Consider the following 16,131-nt stretch of genomic DNA (forward strand, 5'->3'; position numbering starts at 1 on the left):
ATATATATATATATACAGTATATACAGTCTTAGCTAATACCTCGAAATCAAATTGGCATTTACAGAACAGCATCAAAACAAACTAAAAGGGCACTTGTATTGAATCAGCACCTTCTGAATTGTGAATACAAGTGAAATTGCCGGTAAGCCAACAGTTCACATACCTAATATACTCCTGTCAGCCCTCTTTTTAAAGAGGGGGTTATTTGGTTCAGATGCGTTTGCTTCAGGTTTAGTTAAAGAGCTGCACGGCCTTCTTGAACCCCCGACTGTCTTCCAGCAGTCTTGTGGTCATGGACTGTTCCAGTGCATATACCACAGTGAAATGGACTTTTGCTCTTTTCTTCATTGTCACAAAAGGCCAGGCACTTCGCTGGAGTTCCCATTCCCCTTTTACATAGTGATAAGACAGCCATTATCCCTTGAACCTTTCTTTTCACCGAGCCAGGAGAAAAGGAAGAGAGAAAGAAGGAGGAGGAGGAGGAGGACGACAGAGAAAGATTTCTTCCCTGAGGTGAGCCTGGCCTCACCTCTGTGTGGCGGGCTTTTTTTGTGAGCAGTGAAGAGGTCCTTAACCTTCTATCAGATGGAGGCACACAGTTGTGTTCTGCTTGAATAACTACATTGAAAAGCCCTGAAGCACAGGAGATGGTTCTATAGACTCTGCAAGTGGGGTGTGAGAGAGAGAGAGAGAGAGAGAGAGAGAGAGAGAGAGAGAGAGAGAGAGAGAGAGAGAGAGAGAGAGAGAGAGAGAGAGAGAGAGAGAGAGAGAGAGAGAGAGAGAGAGAGAGACCTGCTGGAGTGTGACTCTCACATGATGTGCGCATTCTTTGTTAAAGTGCCCATCAGTGCTTCACTGTGGATCTGTGTTCTTTGTTGTACGGGTCTCTGCTGACAGGATGGTCCTCCTAATAATGTCACAACAACACGGTTCACACATTCATATGATACACTTCCTTTAATAGACCTCACTTCATTTTTTACAAAGTAGCAGTCTTTCTGCTCTCAGGCAGTAAATGGCTTTACAGTAGCGAGTGCCATCAATATCAGAGCGCAGATATTTGAATGTCATGTTGCATGAAGGGCTCAATCACCGTTGATGGCTGATGATAGTGTTTTTTCTTCTTCTATTTTTTATATAACTCAGATTTCACTTGTTTGTCTTGGTAGAAACACCAAATTCAGTCAGTGACATAGAAAAACAAACTTATTACACTGTGCGACAGAATCGTAAATAGTTATGTTGTGTCTTTTATGTTGCGGGTGCTCGTGGGTGTCATTTGAAATTTTTATCTCGCCACCAAATCACAGAGTAGGCTTGATAAAATTGTTAGTAATCAATTTCTGGAACAACAGTTGTATTTCAAGAAAGCGTTTCCATTTTAGTTGAGTCTTCACCTCTACCGACGAATGCCGCCGCGCCTCCTTTTCGCCGTTCCAGTATTACTTATATTAGATGACAGAAGTCAAACGCTATAAATTTCCGTCTCCCATGTAAATGATCACAGGCTGTCAGCCACACTTGTCAAATTAAACGTTCTTCCATAGTTGGTAAACATGCCGTTCCATCTTCTGCTCTGTCAGATGTGGAGACATAATAAACCGTTTCTGGTTTTAGGAGCAGATTTCCAACAAAACAAAAAGAAAGTTTTCTCACATTTAATTCCAGGACAGTGTAATAATCTAGGTACTTGATGTAATAATGGCAGGACTGTACTGCAGAAAACAAAACCCAAAAAAACAAACAATCCAGAAGTATTCTTCAGACTCAGGCAATAAAATCACAAACCGCTCTGCACTCCAAATTCCAGTTATCCCCTTTCCAATCACTTTAATGCAATTTTCATTAGATCGCCTGGCATGAGACAAAAGGTTAGGTTGCGTGACATTGTGAATAAAACTGTTGCTGCAGGTGATATTGCTTGGCAGCGGTTTTATCCGTTCACTACTTTTCTATCTTTCCCACCATGCAGTCATCAGATAACACATTTGTCAGAGACGGCAGACTTCATTATGTTTTGTGTGTTGTGTCAACAGAGGATATGGTGTTAGAACAGAAGTGCACGCCACAGCACCACAGTTGTTGGGGCAAATTCATTTACAGACCATTTTTTTGTGCCGCCGTCCTGATTGGTGAAGCGTTTCAGAGATGGATGGAGAACATGTTGCTAATAGTTTAGCTCAGCACCGGCTAACCGTAGCTGTCACAACGGTGACAGTATAAACTATAAGAGAGATGGAGAGAAAATGTTGCTAATAGTTTAGCTTAGCACCGGCTAACCGTAGCTGTTATAGTGGTGACAGGATGAACTATAAGAGACATGGAGAGAAAATGTTGCTAATAGTTTAGCTTAGCACCGGCTAACCGTAGCTGTTATAGTGGTGACAGGATGAACTATAAGAGACATGGAGAGAAAATGTCGCTAATAGTTTAGCCCTCTGATAACCGTAGCTGCTAGCCCTTTGCAAATGGCGAAACTATTAGCAACATTTTCTCGTTATGAAAAGTCTCTCTTTTTGACTGACTTTTTTTAGTTGCTTTGCAGTAGCCAATGCTAGAAAAGCAACTTTTTTTTTCTGCTTTTAAACATCCAAAAAATTATAAGACCTCAGTTTCTCTTTAATACAAAAATCAACTTGGTTCATCAAATGGTTCTAAACTCACAATAAACGATTCATTTCTATTGGCCCTCAGATTTTCCCTGTTGAGAGTCCCATACAGACTGTCTGCCTTTCTTTCTTTGCTGTGACCTTTAGTAAGTGATGCCTTAGTATAAATGTTTATTCAAGGTAACTGATGGTCCTGTTTCTGCCAAATGTCCTGCTGCACACACTCCTGCAGTGTAGGATTTGATCCACCTGTAGGCTCGCCCACTTCAGGTGCTCAGCCTTGTGTTCTCTCGCATTGAGTAACGACACCCTGTGCACATAATGCCGGGCCACTGAAATGAGTGAAATCTAGGTGTACCTCGCATATGGGTTGCTTAAAATCCATATGCCTTTCGCTGGCTATTTTTGGCAAATTTGGAAGCGCTTTTCGGGGAGGTGAAAATAAAGTGCCTGTGAGGCCTGCGAGCCGTGCAGTGAGTAGCCGGGGCCCCTGCAAGCTGTGCCAGCGTCCTGTGTGCCAAATGTGTGGCAAGAGGGTGGCATGAACAAGCGTGCCAGCGCTAGTCTGCCCGGCTGCCAGACACTTCTCTTCATCCAATCAGACAGTTCGGCTTGAGCGAGACCCCTATTCTTGTCTCTTCTCATCTCCTCCACGAAGCTTTGTCACCCTCCCGTGAAAAACACAGACGCATGCTTGTGTGCACATCCCCCCCTCCCCGCCGCACAGCATCAAGCCTCCTCGGTACACCGTTACACTTACCTAGAGACCATAACCGGAGAGTGGATGGTGCAGAGTGTTCCCTCTTTGTTTCTGTCTGCTGCTGTCTCCCCCTCTGTTGGTTTTTTTTTTTCTCTCCCAAGACAAAATCACAGGCTAAATGAGCATGCCTCACTCTGTTTTTTTTTGTTGTTTTTTAAGCATTTCTTCAGAGTTTTATAGAAAAGCAGAGTGTGTCTAGAGATCCGTTTTTCAGGGATGTGTGAAGAAACAAAACAAAGCAAAAAAAAAAAAAAAAAGAAGCTGTCTGTCTGTGTGGCTTTATTGGACATGATGAGGGATGATATTATGGTGGATGCTGCTGCCGCCGCCGCCGCTGCGAGATGAGGGAGGGATCCCATTTGTCTCACGCTCGCTTAGCCTAATGTGTCTATCTGTCACTCTCCCCCGGACCGGCCATTGGTGTTCATCAAAATAAACATATTGTCCGCACAGTTCTCCGCTTCCTTTCTCCCCGCCACTTGTCATCATTGTTAATTTCGCCATTTTTTCCCCCGCTCGCGTCTTTGCACATTTCTAATCCGGACCGTGAGTGAAAGCCACTGAGATTGGTAAAATTCATCAAAATTACGAGCCACGGACAGAAAAAGGAAACTGGTAACCCGACAATAACCCCGCGACCGCGGAGTGATTATGTAGGAGAGGGGTGCTTCGAAAGAAATATGTGTAAGGCAGCGAGAGTTTAAACTCTAAGAATAATTACAGTGAGGAGAATGAGACTCAATGGGGGAGAAGGTTACGTGAAGCTAATGTCAGTGTCTTTTCTTATGTCTTCCAGGTTGACGATGCCATGCTTATGTTTGATAAGACGACTAACAGACATAGAGGTAAGTGCAAAGCGTCCGCTCTCTTTTTCTCCTGTTTTTTTGTTGTTGTTTATTTTTATTTTTTATTTTTTTTGCTCTGTCTTTCTGAAAGGTGAGAAAATAGTCATTTTATGTCCTTTCCCCATGAGATAACACACAACAGTTCCAATCTTACATGATATTAGGTGTACCATCTGCTCAACAATGGGAGCTTGTCAAAGTAATCAATAAGCTGGTGCGGTGTTTAGAATGTGTGTGTGTGTGTGTGTGTGTGTGTGTGTGTGTGTGTGTGTGTGTGTGTGTGATGATGGCGATGCCGGTGTGAGTGCTTCAGAGAGGTGCTTAAAGGGTGTAAAGATTGTGAGATGGTGGGTGCTGTGCAGTCAGATAACAGCGTCAGATAAGGCCCGGGAGAAGCACCGACTTTATCGCCATCTCTCATCGGCTCCTTATCTGAGATGAGGGGGGACGTTTTTCTCTCATGCAGAGGACTTTCCAAAGACAGGTTCCCTCCCCGCGCCGCGACGCAGCGGCGCGCAATCGAGCCAAGGCGCACGCTCGCCGACTTTTCAACCGCCGGCAAGCGCGCGCGTGCACAGGGGCTGTCACTTATCCTGAGCCGCGCGTGTGCGGGGGACGGCTGTTATTGGCTATGAATCCTCACATCGGTGCGTTAGAGGAACTTTTAGGAGACAGACTGTCCCCGGCTGCGTGCGTGCGTCACCGTGTGTGCGAGCAGGCGACAGGCACTGACAGGTATTTCCACAAGAGAAAGGAGCACAGACTCCTCTCTGTTTTGTCACACCAGTCAGCTCGCTCATACAGGCAGACAGAACCGGCATCGCACCATCTCAGTGAACCGGGCCCAGTGCCCTTTCCTTTCTCTCCACACAAGACGTAAACATCCGTTTGCAGCGAGCGAATCGTCCTCTCTCAACACGTATAAATGTTAAAAGTGCAGCCGGCTCGGATCGAAAGATGTGTTGTTTTTTTACTCTCATTTCCTTTCTGTACTGTATCGTGAGTGTGTGTGTGTGTGTGTGTGAGTGTGTGTGAGTGTGTCCGCTGTGCAGACGAACTCTTTGAGTCTGGTAAACAGTTTCTAAGCGAGGAACATGTGAACTGTAGTGGAAGTGATCTCTGGCTTTAAGGGGATTTTGATCCATAGTGACAGAACCCAGTGTGAGGTCTGCTTTGGGTAGAAGGGATTTTTCTCTCTCTCTCATTTCTCTCTCTCTCTCTCCCCCTGTCTGCTGCACTGCCAGCCCTCTGTAAAAAGGGGGTGGGAGCGCCACACTCGGGGAGTGTGTTAGGCGTTCGCCTTTGGGCAGCGAAATGCCCTTCAAATGAAGACAATGATGGAGAAACAGCCTCCTTGGCAATTTTGCTGATGACAGCGGACGTATTTATATTGAGTGTGACACTGAGGCGGGAGGCAGGTGCAGCGCTTGCTGCTGTTGCCGCCGTTTCTTCCCAACTAGCATTTTGATATTTTGTTCCGGTGGCAATTTGAAACAGCGGATATTTGCTGCTTTTTCGTCTCGAAAAAAAAAGAAAACACGGCAGGTCTTCCAGATGAATTGCATAGAATATTACAGAGCCATAAGAAAAAAATTTAATAATTGATCAGAGCCATTGGTGTGAAAGTGTAATATTAATGGCTCAGCTGCCCTGTGACCACAAAGGAAAGGACATTGAATATCTAATCAGTGAAACCAGTTTCTGGGCCGGCTTTACCGTTGCCTAAAGCTCCAGTAATGGGCATCTGGCAGGCCGGCGGTCCGAATCAATTTCCCACCTGTGTTCATTTTTATCTTTGTGATAGAATCATGAAAAAATAATTCTGCAATTTGTTTTCTGTAGCACTGCAATGGATAGAAATAACACGTTCTCTATTAAACAATCCAGATGTTACACGATGCGATTCTTCGAAAAATTTATTTAGAAAAAGCCTATACCATGATTGCATGTCCCGAAAATAGCAGTTCACTTCGGGGCTCTAATGCAAAGCACTGCAGGATACAGCATTTTTCTAACAACTAATTCCATTTGCCCTATTTTATTCCTTATACATCTGGAATGCTGTCATGCAAGTGTGGCCTCCAACTTCCATATGCATGTGTTGGATTGCAACCAAATTGACCCTAAAAGCCTGAAGCACAACAACAGCCTAACATTTTCTGTTGAGCTCGTCAAAAGTATCGACGCTTTCGGCACTTTTTCGACACCACGTGTTTGAAACGATACGATCCCCGTTAATTACACATTTCGACAGTATCGAAATTACCGAAGCTGTAACAACAAAACAGATCTACGATCAAATTTTCAACCCATAAGCGGATGAATCAACGGGGGAAGAAAATCAACTGGTCCTCAACCTGCGGCTGGGACGGCATTCTCTCCAGCAAGGCTCCACGGTGAAAGACGGGCCGACGGACTCCCAGAGAACATCGGGTTAAAACTGATCGCTGATGCTGTTTTGCCATCGTTGTTCTCCATGAAGTTTGCGGGTAGTTATGCAATGTAGCGAACCAAGAGGAAAGAAAGCAAATGTCCTTGAAGTCAGTCAGCATTTTTCATATTTACTAGCGCTTGTTGAGGAGAGACCGCATACTTACAGCATATTATGCAGGTGTGTACAACGTAAAATCATTTCTTCAATAAAGAAAGAGCCGTGTGTCTGAGGTAACACTCACAGCATTAAATGTGATCTCTTGTTCGGCCTGCTGGGGCTCACGATGACTTCGCACCACCTCATATCAATGTTATCTCCGCCGCTTTTTTATTTTTCCCATTTAAGCTTTTTATTTATTTTATACACACAGTATTGTATATTACTATAATGCACTGCGTTTTGTTGGGGTTTATTGTGTCTGAGATGCATGATCGGCACTTTGATCGTAAGTGTGTTTTTCTTCTGGGGGGCCGTGGTGAATTGGATAGAGGACAAACGTCACACTCCACTAGTAGCAGCATTGTCCTTCAGACGGTCCCTGCGAGGCTGGCCAAACGACAGCCAGAGGAGACGTTCTCTACCCTTCTCGTTTAGCTCTCTACTTTTTTCTTCCTTTCTTTTTTTCTTTACTCTCCATCTCGCTCGGTCATTCGGTCTTATTCTTCCTTCCTTTTCATTTACACAGTCTCACTATTTCTGTCCCCGCGCCATCTCCCCGCCCTGCCCGTCTTCGCCATCTCGCCGCTTCTCTCTCTCCCTCTCTCTCCCCCGCTCTCCGTCGCTCCTGCTAGAGGACACTCGCTGTAAGCAAAGCCCCTCACAAAGGCTGCACACCATCTCCTTGGCATTTAAAGGAGTAGAATACGGCCAATTGTGTTGGAAATTGAACTCTCTAAAGCCTACCTTCCCACTGCAGCGGTTCATTGTGGGTGAGTTCAGTGTCTTTGGTGAGCAGCTCGGGCTGTCCAGAGGTTGATGCCAGAGGGCGCCTATTGTCCCATGGTCCACTGCAGTGTCCCCCCCCGCCGCCGCACCGCCTCCCTTCAACCTTGCCTTTTCCTCTCCTGACACTCATTTTGTGACAGAAAAGAGAGAAAAGACAGGAATGGGTTTGCAGTTCTTTCTTTTAGCTCTGTCCCGAGACCGGGCCGTGAGGGCGGCAGTCGCGGCCCACGCATACCCGTCGCCCATTCCCAAGGCCCTCAACGTGACGTCACATGCCACCCCCTGGACGACATGCTCCCAGAAAAGCCCTGAGACCAAATCATTCTATCATTTTGGTGCCTATACCCCCCCCCCGTCCTGCGGGCTGACATTTGATTTATGATCTGAAATGTGATTTTTACCGTCAAACACAATTGGTGGCGCCAAGGAGAGTGTCGCCGAGGTGAGACAAACGGCGTCTTGTCGTTATCCGCCGAGAGCGGTTTAATGTGCGAGTTAAAGGTTCGGCAGATGATAGATGGATTCTTTGTCTTGCTGCTCACACGCATCCTCCAGTAAGTCCACACCATAATTAGCCCTGGTTCTACGGCACATTACCTCGCTCTACATAACTCCACACGGGACGCTTTCGAGGGGCAACACATAGTCTAGATATGCAGTTTTCTCTGCATCCCGCGTAATCCGCACCAATCCCTAAAAAATTTATTGTATACAATGCAAATGAGTGCAGTCCCAAAGCCACATTACACTCTTCCGATTATAAGCAGCTGATTAATTGGGTCAGAACTGAATGCCACGGTCGGTGATTGTTTGATTTCCAGCTCGGCAAAAATCGGTCCTGCCTTCAATTACTGGGATCCCCGCAGTTCTCATCAAGTTTTTAAGATTTCCGCGAGTTTTTGAGTTAATTACTGTGCCTTGAAAAAATTGAAGGTGGCCCCTTTTATGTATTTTGGGTGACACGCACGTTCTCTTTACCTTTTTTTCTTTTTTTAATTACACCATTAAGAACCATGATGAAATGCAAGGGTAACTTTCTTTCACATTGTTTGACAATAGTTTGTAACCAGACAGCAGCCATTAGTGGGGCTTTATAACGACTGTGTGACTGATCGCGAGCCAAATTCCTTCTTTATTTGAATGATGCAAGTAATAGTAATGTGCAACAGTGTTGGGGACCTGGATAAAGAGGAGGAGGCTGAATTGTTTGAGTCATGAGTGGGAGCCAAGTGAGCGAGGCCTGTATTCGAAGCCATGTTCCTGGAGAAGAAGAGGATTCTTGGGTTTCTTTAGCGCGAGGACGGGGCCAATGGCTGTGTGGATTTTTGTCTAGCCCCCTTCTTTTTTCTTTTTTTTTTTCTCCTTTGAGCTTAAAGGGCTGGTTTTCTTCTTGGCAGACGAAAAGAAGGCTGCATTGTGTGTGTCTATAATCTCTTTACCTGGATTGGCAGCAAAGCTAGCAAGTGCAGCTCCCAGTGTGGAATTGGCACTGAGGAGTCAATGTCACACAGAGCGGAGCTGCCTTCCAAACAACCCAAAAACCGGTTGTGTCTCTGTGAGACTGTGTGCGCGGATGACAGCGTGCAGTTTTTTCTTTTCAAATTCGTGTCTTTGTTCATTTCTCAGGTGAAATTTACAGCCAAGTAAGAAATGCGGAGACAAACAAGCCCGAGCCCATGAATATGCCACACAGTCCAACTTTCCAACATTATCATATTATTATTGATGTTGTGGTGTTTGTCACAATTTCAGAGCTGCGCTTTATGGAGCTAAAGCCTTTGCCCCAGGGTACACAAGCTCATAGAGCAACAAAGGCTCGAGTGGTATTAGGTGTCTTTACACACCAACTATTTGACATACATTCGCCTCTCCTGCCTCACCGGGTGAGAAGAAAAAAATAATTGGCCTCATTATCTTTCATCTCTTTGGCATATTACATTCATTATTTCATACAAAGACTGCCAGTATGAGTCCTGTAACCTGGGAAGCGGAGCTGCGCCTCCACAGGTTAACTGTTGCTCCCCTGGAAGAGGAGAAAAAAAAAAAAAAAAAGCCCCGGTGGTTGACGTCACCACAATGCCTCATCAGCCACCGGTGCTAGGGATTGAACATGGCCGACTGAGCAGAGGCTGTCTGTCTGCAAAGTGATTGCTGGCTCATTGACTGAGTGGGAGAAGGAGAGGGGGGGTCGGAGAAAAGGGGAACAAGTACAGTTAGAGAAGGATTGGAAAGAAGGGGGCACTGAGCACAAGAAAAGTAGAATGAAGTCTCGGTGAGGGAGAAAAAGAGACGGAAATAAAAAAGAAGTGCCTCAACGGGAAGCCTCCCCCTGCTGGCTCCTCTGGCTGGAAGCTGCTGCCGATGGCTTCAAAAGAGCGCCAGGCAGTCTAGGCCTCCGCTTCTAGCAATTAGAGATCACTCCAGCGGATGCCTCCTGGCCAGCCTGCAAATCCCTCAAAAATACCCTCTGATTACTACTGTAGGACACAGGCTGTTTACCAAATGGGTCCAGCACTGCTGAGAGTGAGGTTTGATAATGCCTCCTTTTGTTCAGGCAAGAGACGGAGCAGGGCCATCGGAGTTTTAGAGATGGCGTGGCTTCAGAGATCAATTTCCACCAGCAGAAGACAAGTTAACCAATTCTTTAATTCCTCCTCCAAACAGCTCTGTAAGCAAATGGCCAGTGCTATTTTTCTTTTTTTTTCCAAACAAGAGAATTAAACCTATTTGAACAGAACTTCAGCTGCTCTTTAACAAGGGCCAGGTCCTCTTTGATGATTAATTTCCCCCCCCCTCTCCGCAAATCCCTTTTTAAACAACTGAATCCCCACCGGTTCCACGGGAGCGGTAGTGTTTACAGATGGCAGCTCCTCTGTGCTCTGCGACTACTGTACAGCAGCACTGATGCAGAGTGAAACAATCCGCCGCCATGCCTGACTTAACTGATTGACTCGGCATCCGCATCGAGCGGAATCAGATATTCCTGCACTTTTTTGTTGCCTCGGCTCCTCCAGTGCGAGCCGACACCGTTGCGTTCCCCCTCACCTTGACAGACCTGATATTAGCGATTAGTGTGAATGTCATTTAAATGGCAGAGCTAATCACACACTCTGTGGGTCTGCCTCCACCTGAGGGGGGCCCCCCGTTCGCCTTGGCCCTAATCACGGTGACAAAGGAAATTATACGTTGAGATGTTTAGCCGCTCTTCGTAAGCGCTCCCAGACGAGCTAGCTCCGCGGCCAACCCGTCCCCCTGGCCTTGCCTCTTCCTCCTCAGGGTTTGCTTGTTGTGATCCACGTCCCTGACATCAGTGACCCAACAGGCCTTTCGCTTCCAAATCAACACCGGCATCCCAGGTCGTAGCCGTGTGTACACGCCTGCCAGTGTTTGGCGATGAGCCCAATGAGAGGCGCTTGACAGGTAGGTGATTAAACCTGAGAGAATCCTCCTCTCCTTGTCACCTGTCTGTTTCCTCCTGCTGACATCTGCCCCCTCTATCAATGCAGTGTTTTTTTTTAGTTTTTTTTTTAGGCTCCATTGCGCCCACAGAGCGGATGGGTTTGGTTTTGAATTAGAGTCTTCTGTGCCCGCATGGCCACCGCAAGGGGGGGAGGAGGAGGAGGATGGAGGCTGGAGATTGTGGAAGAAAGCCTGGGGTTTTAATCTCTTCCCCGTGTTTATCTCACCACAAGGAGACAAACCGTGCGCCATTAAAAACATCAGCTGCTCCCACCGGTTGGCTGCGTGGACGCACCTCGGTAGACATTTGAAGGACGAATTGAAAGCGACGAAAAAAAGGGGGAAAAAAAACCCCATGTGCCAGAAAAGCACATTTGCGTATGATAGCCATGGTCTGATTTGTTTGTGTGAGCATTGGGGGAAAAGCCGTATTGATTGGAATTTTCCTTGGATGTACAGCACGTGAATGGAAAGGCGGCTTTGTCATGCACGCAGTGAGTCCACACTGCAGTAGATTTTCTCACTTGAAAGCGGAGAAGATCAAAAAAAATAAATAAGCAAACATCTTTGGCCTCAGCTGCTGCCACGGGGAATCAGTCTCTTCAGGAAATGAAAATGCCCGCTTGGAATTGTCGTCATATTGAGAGTTGGCCTACCTTCTGACCTGGTAATACCCCCACAGCTTCTCTATTTGTGACCTGCTGGATGCTCTTAGAAAGCGAAACCATCGGGGAGGATCCACTGCTCACATCATCATTCTCGGAACACCTAATAGTGGATCTCACCAAGGTTAAAGCTCCCATGAGATTGCAGCTGCCCCGTGACCTGGAATACCAAGGTTTACATCCACTCGCACACAGACACACAAATAAGAGACGCACACGGGCAGTGACGTTCCGCAAGGACGAGCCCACGTTAATCCCGACGATATGCAGCTACTACAAAGTCAGGGTATTGGAAAAGATCTAGTGTTGTTTTAGCGTCTGATGTGCGTGAGGCCGTTCCAGAGACAGACAGGAGAAGCCCCCCCCCCCCCCCCCCCCCGCATTCTCCCCTGTACTTTTACAGCCCGATCGGTGCCCACCCAGGCGTCCTACAGCTGAGCGCAGCACACGGGGGAATTATCTAAGTGTCTGCTGCGCGGTGTTAGTAAAAAATATGTCGCTGCTTGTCTTTGTACGATTTTTACATGTTTTTGATCGCCTCCACGCCCACAGAAGTCCCCGCACTGCGGGGACTTCTCCTCTCCTCTTTTGAAGAGTAGATCATTTTCAGAGAGGATTTTCTCCTGATTTTCTACACATGTAAACGTGTTTCTGATGCAATTTTTGTCAGAAATTACTTTAGATTTATACTTACGGTTCCTGTCGCTTCAGTGAAAAGTAAATGGACTATTTTCAATCCACTGAACACTCAAAAACTGCGATAACAATATGGTTTATAGATACATTAACATCTACATTTTGAATGGCTTTATAGCTTAAAACAAAGCTTGTCGACTGTTCCTGATGTACAGGAATCTGATCCGTCATAATACATGGCATTACTGTGTAACGACAGACAGTCTCTGTATGTACTTCAGAGGCATAGGAGAATAATTTACATTCACAGATGGCATTTAAAACCAGTCACTGGTGTTTCACTTGAGTAAAAGACAACAACAACAACAAAAACCACAATTATTTCTGCTGCTCCTGTTAATTAAAACACAGTTGGGGCCATTTTCTCTTTGAATTTTAATATGATCACATCCCACCCCTCAATACATCATTTTTTTCCAAGGGAAACGGCTTCACTATAACTTCAATATAAGCTATCGAGTTCCGATGAAAGAGGACGACGTGAAACTCTCGAGCCTCGGCTCCACTGCTTTGAAGTTGGTGTTTTTACTGTCCCTCTTAAGTGTAATGGCGGTCCGAAAAACACCAATCCACACTGTAAATCACAATCAGCGGTTGGGCCGCAGCAATCACTTCTCACAGAAGGATCGCAAGCTGCGTTAGATTACATCACCTTCAGTCCAGACGTCTAATCTTAGATTAAAGGGGAAAAAGAACCACCTCGGGTTTCTTTCTTCCATTTCTGTGTGTTTTTGTTCTTATTCTTCATGCTCTGAGGGTCAAACTGAGTGTCTTATGTCATTCTAAGTGCTCAGCCAACATGCCAGTCATCCCCCAATCTCAGAGCAGTCCTGCTGCCTCCACTCTGCCGGCACGCCGTCGTGACGGTTGACATTTATTTGACCAAATTCTACCGCGTATAGCGCCTACTGCTACGCTTGCAGCTGATTGGCCTCCCAGCACCCCTGCTGGTTTGCCACTTAAACTGTTGCAGGCTCTTTTTGAAGTGAAGCTTTTTAAACAGAAGCAGCCAAAACAATCATAGCACCGCGGGGCACATCCTGGCACCCACTGGTAGGTTGCCAGACAAGATAGACTCGCTTGTTTTCTAAGTGCGTATTCGTAAAAAGCAAGAAAAAAAAAAAAGAGCTATTCTGCCTGCCGTCACGAACAATGAAGCATCGGTAATAACCGGCGGCTCAGAGGGGGCATGCGGTGTCTGTCCCCATATTCACCAGCAGCCTTCCGGCCGCTTCATGTATTTGCACAAACCAGGAGCTTGACATGTCTGAGACGGACACGCAAACACGCTTAGAACATTATATGATGACTTCTTTCGACGGAAAATGAAGATGCATTTGAATATGGCGAGCTTCCCCCCCCCCCCATCACACAGCTGCCGTGGTGACCTGTGATGGTCAGCTCTGTGTGTGTGTGTGTGTGTGTGTGTCTGTGTGAGTGAGTGTGTCTCAACACTGTAATAAAGGTTGCCTAGCCAAGCGTAAGTGTCAGGGTGGAGATGCCTGGCTCATTAGGTACCATGGCAGGATAATGTATGAACAGAGCTTGTGAGGAGAGCGTGAGCAAGAGAGAAACAGAGGAACAGCCATTGTTCTCCCTCTTCTCTCTCCTTTCTGTGTCTCGCCTCCTCCTCCTCCTCCTCCTCCTTCTTCCCTGCTGCCAGTTTCTTCTTTGTGTGTGTGCGCGCGCCTGGGGATATTGAGGCTCCCTGGTCACATTATGCCCCGTTTCTCGATGCAGACTCGTGCCACTCGGTGGGTTTATACCATTTATTCATAAATTAATGAATTTATTGGTTTATTAAATTTAATTCATTGCGTCTTGCATGGCGCTTGTTGTGCGGCTCCGCCGCTCGATTGACAGGTTGCCAGTCATGGTGAGATCCCGTATCCCATCGGCGTCACGCAGCAGCACGTTGCTAATTGAGTTGAATGCGTAGCTCGTCTCCCCTCAGTGAATCCATCTGTCGCCGCCTTGTCATCAGTTTGTTCGCACTTGACGGGTTCCAAGTCGGTCCTTTCTGTGTTTAACTGTGCGCCGCTGTATAGGTGCGCTCTTTGTTTTCATTTATGCAAGGGAGTGCGTGTGAACGCCCGTGGACGCGCGTGTAGTACAACGTGATATAAAATGGGTGGCTGCCTAGGGGCCCCATTGCCTGTACTGTGTGGCGTGCCCCCCGCTGTAGAGTCCCGCGGAGAACAAGCCCTCAGCCAGCCACCCTCTTTACACGACATTGGCCACTGCACGCATATTTATGCAAAATAAACCAAACAAAACCAAGCCTCAGTGGATACGCACGGCTGTAAGGCATGATGATCTGCAATAGATCTGAATTTGGGAGTTTATAGGGGTCGTGGACGACATCTGACATCATTCGGCTTACTTACTTTCCCCAGCAAAAGAAAATAATCTCAGTGCTGCTAGAGAACCCCTGACCCCCCTGAACCCCCAGCCCTCCAATAGTTCATAAGGTCACAAAGGAATGCATGCGGGATGATGATTTATAAGTCTTAGTTTGGGTTGTTTTTGCCTCCATGGAATTGGTAATTGCAGAGAAAGGGTCAGCATGCGTTTGTTGAGTCCATTCACGCGTGAACCACGTGGTCGTGTAAATGTGCGCCTTCGGGCCTGATCTACATCGGGCTCATGCTGAGAGAGCGACTGAACTGGAAAGACAGCGTGCCCGTGTGATGTGCTCTCTCTCTCTCTCTCTCCGTCAGTAGATGGATGGCGTCTACGGTGTGTTTTACCGCCGCACCTTCATCGGCGCCCTTTCATCGCCGCTGCCAGCCCTCCCGCTCTCAAAAGTTGCGTGTGCGCGAGCAAGAAAAAGGCGGGAAGAGAGAGACATGAAGAAAACGCGGGGAAGGTGGTGGAGGAGGAGGAGGAGGAGGAGGCGTGTATGAGTTGATGTCACTTCACACGGTGGCGCGTGTCCCGGTTTTGATACGGTGCGAGCGCGCCGTACGACTGGGGTTAGCATAAGGACGGCGCTCTGTTTTTAAAGGAGGAGGTTCACTGCGCTCCTCTGTCAGCAAGCTTTCGGTGAGGGGATTGTGTCTGGAGGAGAGCCTTGAATATTTTGTAGGCCCCGAGTGTTTCTCGATACCTCCGGAGGCAGCTTCTTCTGTCTGCCTGCGTGTGAGCGATTGTGTTTCCCTGTGTTTGTGTACTCTGAGCGTGCGGGAACCGACTCCTTACGCACTACAAATGAGCAGCTGCCTTATCATCAATCCCGTCCTTTCACGCTTATGTGAACTTCATTATAACAGATACTAGTCAGAGGGATGCACGTGCACACTCACACACACACACGTGCACGCCCCCCCCCCCTTTTCAAACTGCCACAGTTGAAGAGCAGTTGCGTCAAAAGGCAGCTGTCTCTCATCTCGCTTTATCTTCGTCATCTTTTTCCTCGCCGCTTCTCCCACTTCACACGTTTCTTTTATTCTTCTTCTTTTGCTCACTCTCCTACGCTCCCCTCTCATTTTTATTTTTCCTACCAGTTCTCTTTCTCACCTTTACCTCTGTTGTTGCTCTACCTACCTACCTGCCAGGGACATTCTCCTCCAAAGAGAAATATTATTTTAGTTTTATTTTCATGTGGCATTTCTGGAGAGTTCATTTTTTTAAATGCTGCATCAAAGGATCCATATCACAGGTTCTTCCCTGTCCACTAACCTGCAAAACCCACCCCCACCCCCCCCCCCCAATCCA

General features: G+C 46.9%; 1 protein-coding gene across 14 annotated transcripts in view; it reads left to right on the forward strand.

The window, feature by feature from the left end:
* The window catches only part of LOC116389103 (RNA-binding protein Musashi homolog 2), a 241,749-nt gene that overhangs the window by 126,898 nt on the left and 98,720 nt on the right, over positions 1-16,131 (forward strand). For all 14 annotated transcript variants that reach the window (XM_031857530.1, XM_031857532.1, XM_031857529.1 and 11 more), the window contains exon 7: positions 4,167-4,215. In XM_031857530.1, the coding sequence (XP_031713390.1) occupies positions 4,167-4,215 (49 nt within the window). The remainder of the gene's footprint in view (positions 1-4,166; positions 4,216-16,131) is intronic.

This window comes from Anarrhichthys ocellatus, unplaced genomic scaffold (assembly GCF_004355925.1).
Source record: "Anarrhichthys ocellatus isolate YVR2014 unplaced genomic scaffold, GSC_Weel_1.0 scaffold18, whole genome shotgun sequence".
Lineage (NCBI taxonomy): Eukaryota > Metazoa > Chordata > Actinopteri > Perciformes > Anarhichadidae > Anarrhichthys > Anarrhichthys ocellatus.